The sequence below is a fragment of the Anopheles coustani genome, chromosome 2 (assembly GCF_943734705.1).
Source record: "Anopheles coustani chromosome 2, idAnoCousDA_361_x.2, whole genome shotgun sequence".
NCBI classification, from domain to species: domain Eukaryota; kingdom Metazoa; phylum Arthropoda; class Insecta; order Diptera; family Culicidae; genus Anopheles; species Anopheles coustani.
This window is the reverse complement of record NC_071289.1, coordinates 71041833-71052666: the sequence shown is the minus strand read 5'-3', so window position 1 is coordinate 71052666 and position 10834 is coordinate 71041833. Positions and strand designations below refer to the sequence as shown.

The window sequence follows — 10834 nt, the reverse complement described above, 5'->3', positions numbered from 1 at the left end:
CAATAAGAGACAAATTAAAATACCATAATAACTGCAACAGAGCGTTGGGAGTGTGCATTAGACGCTGCTCTTCCGATTTCTATAAATGTACAAAATAAAAACCATGCTTTACGCAGCCACGCAAAACAGGATAGGGATGTTCCCGGAGGTCGGTCCTTGTTGTTTCGACTATACTTGTTCGTTTTTTTTGTTTCGAAAGCTTCATCATTGATTCACAAGGCATTTCGGCTTTGTATAGGCGGTGAGTCTCGAAGCGCACCGCGTTTTGGAAGAGCACTTTCGGGATTGCTTTCGAGGGTTTGTTGTTTTGTTCCGTTTTGAAAGGCATCTTAGTTTCCGGACTGGGGACACCCATTAAGATTTATGTTTTCTTTTCCTTTTTTTAGTGTTTGTGCTAGGCACACAGTCTCACTCTCGTGTCGATAATATGTCGTAAACGCTTAAAATGATGTATCTCTAAACGCTCGTAGCACACGTACTCTCTTAAACGCTTATGTAATCCTCGGTTTTGTCGACCACTACACTACCGTTCCGCACACATTCTGGGACATCTCGGTAAACTCGCTCGACACTGTACACACTAAGGACTCTGGCCGGTCAGGCTGTGGTGGTGGAGAGGATTATCTTCTCAACATCGCAGGTGTTTAGGCAATGGCAAACAATGACCCGTACCGTATAACACAACACCAAACATGCACCACACACACACATACTCATCGATCATTCGAACATGAAATTGGCACACAGTGTGCCAATCGGAACTACCCAAGTCCGGATTCCCAATCTGTTGGCAGTTTGCTCGTGCCTTGCTTGTGCCACCCTCTACGGTTTAAACGTCTTCAAGTGGCGCGTCTGTTTGTGGGTGAAGGGAATGGAGAGAAAAAGAAAGAAAAAAAAAGGTTGTGGGAATTGTGTTCTGCAAACGACATCCGTTTTACATCCGATCGTTGATCAACCGTCGGCTCTCAGCAACTGAATAAGAAGTTGTTTTGCCGAGCACAGGCAAACCCTTAACCCCGTTTTTTATAGCAGAATTTACCGTGAGTTGCGAAGCCACGAGGGTCAAGAGCTTTTCCTTTCCATAAAATGAGTAGTTAGCAATTTGATCCCGACAGAAAATTGATTGTAAATAATGAAAGAACCGCTGTTAGGATACAATTCAGTACGACTAAAATAGAGAAAAGATTGATTTGTCAGTCACATGATTGCACTCGGCGCATGCACAGAAATAGATGAACCCCACAGAAATGTTATAAGATTTATAGGAAAGTTTACGAGAGGCATCTTCATGCAGAGAGGTACAGAATTCGAATAGGAGTTTGTTGATCCATTCCGTCCACCATGGCCACAACGAGACGTTTAGAAAAAGCACAAGTCCGAAAAATATGGAGTCTTGCTCCAAACGGCATTTGAAAATGAGATAAATTTTGTTTTCTGGTTTGTTTTTGTCAGTCCTAAAATAATTTTTCAAAATTATCACATTCGTAAGCCATACAAATATCATTGATCGATGAGCTTTATCTTGCTTTAACTGGTGTTGTGTGCCACGATAGGTAATCGGCGTGTACGCATGTTGTATATAGTTTTTGCTTAGCAAGTAAACCATCCGACCATTGGTTAAAACATAAACGCACCCAACATAACAGAGATAATATACCAACCACCACAAAAGCGCCAGATCCGGTAGGGTAGCGTGTACGGTAGCCTCCGGCGTCCCGATAGAAAAAGGAAGAGTAGGAACGGTGCACCGGAGGAGTGAAGGCGGAAGGTGCCCGAACGGTGATCGAAACGGCGCCAACCGATTACTGGTAGAGGTAGTGTTTAGTAGCGCATAGCGATCATATGTACGTCTTCTTCACCTTCTGCAGCGTGCCCATGCCCTTGCTGATGTCCTTCTCGAGGTTTTCCGTCGAGTTTTTGCACTCCACGCTGCGATCCTTGTAGTCGAAGTCGATGTTGTCCTTGCAGTTATTCTGATGGTGCTGCTGCAGCTGCTGCACGATCGCCTGCTGCTGCGTGTGGTACTGGTTCGTGGTGTTCATGAGCAGATTCACGTCTTTGCCACTCGTTCGGTTTTGCGACAGCATCGTGAGGCTTTTGCCGCTGTGCCTGTAAACGGTGTAAACAATTGTGTCAATTTCCATACCCATGTGTTCCATCATGCTGATCCAAACAGTAACCATCACCATCAGGTTTTACTTACCAGTTCAGTTGGTTGCGGTGCTCTCCACCAGATAGCGATTTATTGAACATTCCCCTGCGGGAAGCGGCACAACCGATCACTATTCCGAAAAACAACACGAATATACCGCCGATAGCGACCATCACCCAGTTGAACGACGCCAGATTGATCTTTTCGTTCACGAATGTATCTGCAAAGGACGCGGATGGAGAGAAGAAAATAGATCGTGTTAAAAATCAAATAAAATAAAAACCACATAAGTTAATGGGTAAATTTAAACAATTAAATTTGTATTTCATAAAAACTAAATGCCGATAAACATGCATCGACCCCAATTACGCCACCAGAGAACTGCTTATTCTACGGCGTGATCAAATTGCATCGAATGCAAGTGACACAACATTAAACAAAAAAATGGGTCACTTGAAAAAAAAAAAAACCTTCCTCGCGGGTCCACATTTTCAACGGTTTGTTCATTAGCATTTTTTGTCTGGTAGTTTACGCAAAAAAAAAAAACAAATCTAACGGTCACAAACAACACACCAGCAGCTCGACATGTAAAGGCTAAAGCGAACCCACTTGCAAGTACTGAGGTTGGGGTGTTTACTTCATTTTACTTTAAGTCGACCAAACCGAGCACACACCTCCACTCCACGAGTTGATGTAGCGGACCACGACGCCGTGCTGCCTTGCCAAAACAAACCCACGCGAACGAAAAAACTAAAAACTAAACGTAAAACCCGGTTCGGAAAAGTGAAAACACACCCGTGATACTCGGGGCAAATGTTTTTTCCATTCATAAGACACGCGACGATCGCAGCGAAGGGAAAAGGTAAGCACAGGCCACTCCTTACGGTTGACACATTTGCGTACATACGGAGGGCACAAATAATAATAAAGAAAAAACGAGTTCGCAAAACAAGACCACACAATCGGACCGTTCGTCTCGCGTTTGTGCATAATTTGGGAGTGTTTCGGTGTGTGGCAACTTTCTCTCCAAAAAAAAACAAGACGATACCACACCCTCTTGCGGCGAAGAACGGGACGCTCGAGTGATCAATCACATTCAACATCAGCGTGTTTTGACAGATTACTCTCCAAAACGAAAGTGGCTGCTGACGTAAGGAAAATACTTACCAGGCTTAGGATGATATTGGATGACCCGGTTCTGCTGGTCGTTCTCGCCCGACGACATCGAGATTTCATTATCGATGTCGTCCGGCCCGATGGACGACACCGTACCGTGGTTGTGTACGATATAGACGCTGCGCTGATCGTACGGTTTGTCCGGTTTCTCCACCACTGTCCCGGATCCCTCAACGGGCGTGTACACGTCGTTATCGTCATACGTTTTCCTCGTCGGTTCCTGTTGATCGTACTTGCGACAAATTTCTCCAATCCGCTCCCCATCCAATCGCTGGTAGAACCGATCGATCGAGGCACCCGACGCGTGCACGGCCTCGATCGTCTTGCAGTCCCGGTTCGTGTCGTCCCACGCGCAGTACGGATCCTGCAGCTCCAGGCACTTGCGGCACGCTTTGTAGCCATTGTCGTTGCACGTGTGCAGCGGGAGCGAGATGATCTTGCCACTGCTGATGACGATCAGCTTCGAGTGGCGCTTCGAGATCGTCAGCTCGTTGATCTTGGTGCCCGGTGGGAACGCCTGCGTCTCGCTGATCACCACCGTGCGCACATCGTCCGAGCTGTTCGCCGACAGGATGTTCACGAACTTGACCACCTTGCCGTCGTTCGTGCCGACGAACACCACATCGTACCGGTGGCCATCGAGCGCCTTCACCTGCGGGTCGACGGCAATCGCCGATAGACGATAGTATAGGCTGACGCGCGTGAACACGGGCCGCGAGTGGAGCGAACGGACCGAGTTGTCCATCAGGTTGTTCGTCTTGACGAAGTTGACCGACGCCTTCGGGAGCGTCCGGCTGTCGTCGACGCACTTGCCGGGCCGCGGTTCCGGTACGGCGCTCGGTGGTACCTGCAGCCAGTTCGAGTGGATATCGCGCTGCGCCTTGAACGGACCCTCGAACGCGTCCATGATGTCCTGCACGGAGAATGCGCACACGGCCGACCCGCCGATGGCATTTTCCTGCGTGGTCATGATGGCGTAGATGATCTTGTTGCGATCCCCTCCGTACAGTCCTTGTATCGTTTTCGTTGTAGCCTCTGTTGGGAAGAGAACATACCGATTCGTTAACATCTCCACACTAAAAACTACGTGCTTTTCCGATACTTACGTAGCTCGTCGAAGTAGAAGGGATATTCGCCGGGGATGGAGCAATTGAGGCGCGCCTTCAGGAATGACGTCCACCGATCCTGGAACGGGTACGGTCCACCCTTGTCGTTTTTGCAGACCCGCGCCACCCGGGAATACACCGCCTTGCCGCAGTTCATGTACTCGATCGCCACCTCCCGGTAGAAGAACATCACGTACCCGTTGTGCTCGATCGCACTGACGAACGCCGGTTGGTTCAGCTGCTTGCTGTCGAACTGCTCCGTCCGTTGCGGCTCGCGGTAGATCAGCGGATCAGCACCGGAGAAGTCGGCCACCGTCGCCGCGTACAGCTGCCCATCGGTGAACACGTACGTGCTGTTGTGCTGCGGGTTGTACGGGCAGCGGCCCTGCGCCTCTAGCTCGTTGTTGTCGTACACAAGCGTCCCGTTTCCGGGCAGCACGTTGTAGTACCGGCAGAGGGGCTTGAAGGAGTTCGTACCGCAAACCATCCGGCGGTTCGGAGCGACCGGGGCGTACACTCGGATGTAGTTCTGGCAGTCCTGCTCGTGCTTGCCCTTGAGCGTGCACAGCTCCCGGTGGGCGTCGGACGAGGGCCAACTGATACGCTGCCCCGGCACCTCCACTAACCGCTCGATGCTGATGTTGTACATCGCATTTCGGGCGCCAATGAGCAGCGTGTTTTCGTCCTGGTCCAGCAACTTAAAGTGGTCGGTGCTATTACCGAAAAAGGATGGTACGGTGGCATCTACAAAACAAAACAAAACAAAAACAAACGTCATCAGAAGTCAGCTCATAACAACAAACAAAGCCCCGGTGCTTATAATTCGGTAATTTATCGTGGTGATAAAATGAAACTGCAATACGAGCGCAGCATGCAATTTCCGGTCAATTCATCTGGCACTCCCCATACCCATGAAGGACACCCATTGTCATGATCCCAAAATCGGTCCCCTGTGGCGTCAAAAACGATTAGTCGGATTAAACCAGCCCGCCACACAAAATGTGGTTTGGTGTCAAATTTTTGCGGCACAATCCAAGGAGACCGAGGCCACATGTCACCTATTGAACCACTAAAGTAGGATAACGTACGACTGGCTAGAGATCGATTTATCGGAGAACAGTTTTAGCGAACCAAAGCCGATGAGCGAGGTGTTTTGTGGGCCATCGTCGAAATGAACTCCTCCCGAACGAAAATGGCACCCCAGCACAAAGAGGTACATTCATATAAAAGCTCCACGAACATTAATATTCATCGAATCAGGTTTTTTAATGGTGCTTCCAAAAGGCAAAGTGCCTCGCCGGAGAACAAGACGATCTTGCCCGGCCGGCCACAGAGTGATTAGTATTCCAAATCACTTCTTATGGCCATCGGGTGGTTCGTGGTTTTGCTTTGCGTACCAAAATGCTTCACTACGATGCTGAAAAACAAAAATAAAATACAACCCGTCCTATCGTCATCGGGGCAGGAGCATGTCAACCGGCGCAAGAAGCGAGATAGGAAAAAGGCAGAAAACTAACCAACGAAAACGACCCACCAACCGGCAACTTGGTAAACTTGGTGGCATGTTTGTCACACGAACGAATATCAATATGGAAATGGCTAGAAGATAGAGGCACGATATTTCGGCACTGGTGGAACGAACAGCAGCGCCGATGGATGACATTTAACAAACAAGCCGATGGAAACCACCCGAGAGGCCCTCGAAAAAGCCGGCCACAGGATGAAGATGAGATATTGCGCTCGTTGCCGGAATTTATGCGCCGTCCGGCTTCCCATCGTCTTGTCGAACAGTCTGTGTGTAACTGCCGTTGTGATGCGAATCGATTCGCTGCTAGAAACGTGGTTATATTAGGGCCACATCGTACACCGATTCGAAGGAGTTGTCCATGGACACCTCGACCCGATCTAACGCTTACATGCCGTGCCACGGTGGAGAAAGTAGAAAGGTGCGCTGCCACAGGGAACACAACCACTCGAAAGAGGCGCGACTTGGGGAGGCTTGTCCCGTATGCTAAGCAATCGAAAGCACCACACACCAGGCTAAGACACCAGGCAGGCCGGCTGGTCTCCCGTTGAGTCGTCACGTGACCCACTTTTTACGGTGGCGACATCGCCAACAAAACTCCTCGCGTTACGATTGATCTTGAAAAGGGAGGATGGCGTACTTTCCACCAACACCTTTTCGTTCAGCATATTCCCGCCCGGTAGTGGTCCCGATTACCTCTGCGATCCCGTTCCCTTTTTCATTGCTCTACTACATTATCAGAAGTCCCGGAATGCTCGGCATCCCACGAAGCGGCGCGTGTAGTTCTGGGAGTGTTTGCAGTCCAATGAGATAACCTGCTGTTCGTCTTAAAAACACCGTTCTTGAGTCCATTAGCAGGCGACCGGCAATATAGAGCAGTTACACACACCGAACACACATCCGACCGTTTGCTTGCGCTGCTAATGAGGCCGTCACGATGAAAGCAGGCAGTTTTTATTGCATTCTCAAGCGGAGTCGAGAACGATTCGGAACGACGACGTTGCTGCAGCAATAAAATTGCATCACATCTGCCATGAAGATGGGTGATGATGATGATGATAAATGGTGCTAACATATCATCATTGCACACTAGATTAGCCCCAACTCGTGGGAGATGATTTCATTGTACACATTTTTTATCCGGTCTTAGGAGGTTCCGTTTTTCGTCATGTCTCACAAACCTCAGGGAAGTGTTCGGAATAAGTGTCTTCAACTACAATGTCAGAGGTTTCGCGAATGCATGCTGTTACGCCTTACAACCTGCGGGAAGCACGGAACCTACAACGGCATAAAGTGCGCAATAAAAGCTTTATCAAACAATCGAACCTCTACACTAGTTTGTCTAGCCATTGGCACACAGCTTTTGCACATTCACCATCCGTCGTACGATCGGGTGAGAAATCGAAGCTAAGCGCCAATTTCCTGTCGCTAGATATCACACCATACTGGCCCTCCCGTCGTGCGAAATACTCCAACCGATGAGGAGACCATAGTTTGGCGGGATGTGTGTTTACTCTTCACACCTGTCACCGTGAACCCTATAACGTGCGATAAGTCAACAGCAGCGACATTTGACGGCTTTCACAGGCCGTTGAGTACATACGCAAACATTGGCTATCGTCCGGTCCTCCGATCCACCCGGTGAAGTGGTGACGATCATTCATTCGTGGTTCGTGCGAAATCCCCAGCCCGTTCCACACGACCCGGCGCCCTTCATGCACCACAGTTCTATTGCATCCAAAACGTGTGCGGCCAATCGTGGTCTGATGGGATTATGAAAGAAAGTTCAAGTGCCGATGGCGTATGTAAACAACTGCCGGTGCGCGATCGAGAGGAGTTCGTGGATTCTGGGCGCCATCTTTCAATAGTAACACACCCGTATCTCTTTTGGCGCTAGTGGCAACTGTCTAAATCGGGTGCGATTCAGCGATTGTGTCATTGTTAGAGTAGGTAGCCGGCCGGTCCATTCTCTTCAAGAACACCACTGCGAGCTGCGGTAGTAGTTGGGAGTTGCACAATGCCTCTCATCGAAACAAACACACACCCGCGTGTGCGTACTGGCTCGAGAAGGGATTTGGCCAAAGAGTGTTGGCTTGCGGGTTTGCGATCTCACATTTTACGACTCAATGGGACATAAACACTTTAGCTCGCTGATCCTTCACGCGGATGCTCTCCTATTTGGGCTACAATGTTTTCTATTTGACGTTGTTTTTTTCTGTTTTCTGGCCCTACAGCAGTAAAACGCGGCCCGAGAGGAAACTGTACACCAGCAACGTGTCAGGATAAGTGCGAGAACCAAACACTCCTACGGTCGCCACTTGTCGAACAAACAAATGAGCATAAAATCGGCGTACCAGCGGGTCGGGTTTTTGCCGGGCGAGTTTGGCGCCCGCCCGTCCTGTCGTACGGAAAAAAGGGTTAAAGCTATTCCATCGCCATCCTCTGCTTCTACGTGAGCCGGTGTCATAACATTCAACATCCAAGAGGCAAGTTTTACGCTACGCACATCATCGGATGGGGATTGCTCAACCGACGCGGGGAACACGCAAGATGAGACATTCCCGATCGACCGAGCGATGTTGTTTTGAACCGAGAAGTGCACGAACATCTCTGCGCTCCTACTTTGTATTGATGTTTTGACAGATTGTTATGGTTTTGTTTCTATAATGGATCAAACTTTAGTGTCCACCTGACTGCCTGGTCTGGTTCAGACGCCTTCCCATCCTAAGTCCAACAGTCCTACATTCGTCGAGACTAATTAAAATTCAAACGTATTCCTCCTGCTGCCTTTGTTTCTCCTTATCCCCGATCGGCGGCTCGAGCTCGTGGTGAGGAAGGGATAAATTTAAAGCGCTTTTTTATGTCATATTCCTAAAGGCCCAAACACACCCATCTATCCATCAAACATCGCTTACTCGAAAGCGCCGAGCCGGAGAACCAACCAAGTCCGACACAAGGGTAAATATTTACGAATCTTTGCCAGGGATTTGATTTCTTTTTCTCTCCTTACACCAGTCCCCAATCGAAGGTAAACAATGGAGAAGAAAGTAGTTCCATAACAGTATTCCTCCAAAACACCCGATTCCATTCGGGGGGTCAACGCCGTGAGCGCACGCAGGCGGCCATGACACATCATGGCGAAAAATCGTCGCGTTGACAGTGACTCGCGCCATCGGGGACCATCATCACGGTCGGGCGCGGGCTGTGCAGGGTCATTAACATGGACAAACAACGGTAAATCGAATATTGCATTACATTACACGCCGGTTTCATATGGTAACAGTCTGGGGCTCGGGGTGCCCAAGAGTCAATGCTTGGGACATGGTCATGGGCACCACAAGATCACCATTATCGAAAGCCGCGGCTTTTTTGTCCCACAACACGCGAGAAACCAACACACAAACACACGGAAAAAGCAATTCCCCAGCAAAAAGAGAGTTGAAAGGAAGGAAAAAAATACCGAAAACAATCGCGCTGACATGATTTGAAATTGTCACGTAAGCGAAATTATCCCGTGCACAAATTACCGTTGATATCGACGTTTAAATCACACAAAACATAACCCTGGGCCATAATTTAGGTTCCGTTTGGTTTGGAAGGGAGTATAGGAATCCTCCAGGGAAGCCCCTTCCCAGGGTGGTACACAACGTACATAAATCCCTCCCGCCCAGACTACGGCCAGTTCTCATGAAATTAAAACATTATAATAAGTATTTCCCGAAAACAAACCCCGACGACCGATGGGGATCTTTCTCCCCCATTACAAAATACTTTGAACATAAGCCCCTAAACTATCCCTCTGCCCGTAGCTTGTATTTCTTTACTCTGACCCTTCGTTCGTTGAGACGCCCCAAATGCTCGGAGAATTAAAAAAAAAAAAACCTACACCTCCTACACACGCGACTTCTTCGACGACACCGTTGACGAAGTTTTAAACTAACAGTTCCCTTTACCCTCTGCCAAACGGTAAATCGTGTCATTTAATACCATTTCTTTGGGGGGACGGCGATGTGTTATACCGCATTCGGTAATTCGCCTTGACGCCAATTAATTAAAATTATTGGAAACCTCACAAAAGACGACCCTTCAACGCCCTGTTATTGAATTGATGGCATCCAATAGACAACTCCTACGCGTGTTTTATTTTTTTGTTCCTCCTCATTAGAAAGATACTATTACCGACCAGCATGTGACGTGAGGTAATAAATTGACATCGTGTCCAACTTACCGTATAGGATGCGTATCTTGCTCTGGCCATCTGGCACCCAACTGTCAACGCGAACGATGCACTGACTGATGAGGACCGTCAACAGGGCAAACACTAGCGCCGGGCTGCCGCCGGTGCTGGTGCTGCTGCTGCTCATCAGGTGCATCGTCATCTGTTTGCTTCGGTACGCCATTCTGTTGTTTCCACTGTTTCTCGTCGGTCTGCTGCTGCTGCTGCTGGTGCTGGGCGAATCTTCTTCGCTTCTACTGCTGCACTTGTGTATCGTAGCGGACATCTAGGGACTCTAGGGTTGCACTTGTGCTGCTTCACCACTGACACACACACACGGAACGGTGGTCCTGGTACAAAAGATCGTGCTTCCTCGTCTGGGAAGACGGAGGACCCGCGTAAGGGGCTTGGTACCCGCCGACACGCCTTGCTTGGTCGGGTTGCTTTGCTTCCTGAACCGCTTGTGGCTAGCGAGTACTTCCTCCCGAGGGTGATTTCACATTCATTGCTTACGGCTTCGCTAGCCCGGGGTTGAGGTTGGCGTGTTGTGACTCCAATAACTCGAATGACTCTTTCTCTTCCACCGAGTGGTTTGTGGTTACAACACTGTCCGCATGTCTCCGATGTTGGTCGCGATCATTAATTAATAATATGCTGAG

General features: G+C 49.0%; 1 protein-coding gene across 1 annotated transcript; it reads right to left on the bottom strand.

The window, feature by feature from the left end:
• Positions 1-1485: 1485 nt before the first annotated feature.
• LOC131264935 (semaphorin-1A) lies at positions 1486-10461 on the bottom strand. Its single transcript, XM_058267198.1, has 5 exons — positions 10188-10461; positions 4435-5178; positions 3320-4363; positions 2204-2372; positions 1486-2109 (listed from the first exon to the last, which is right to left on the bottom strand). Exons 1-5 carry the CDS (start codon positions 10459-10461, stop codon positions 1839-1841), a joined length of 2502 nt encoding a protein of 833 aa, XP_058123181.1. The 3' UTR covers positions 1486-1838.
• Positions 10462-10834: the final 373 nt, after the last annotated feature.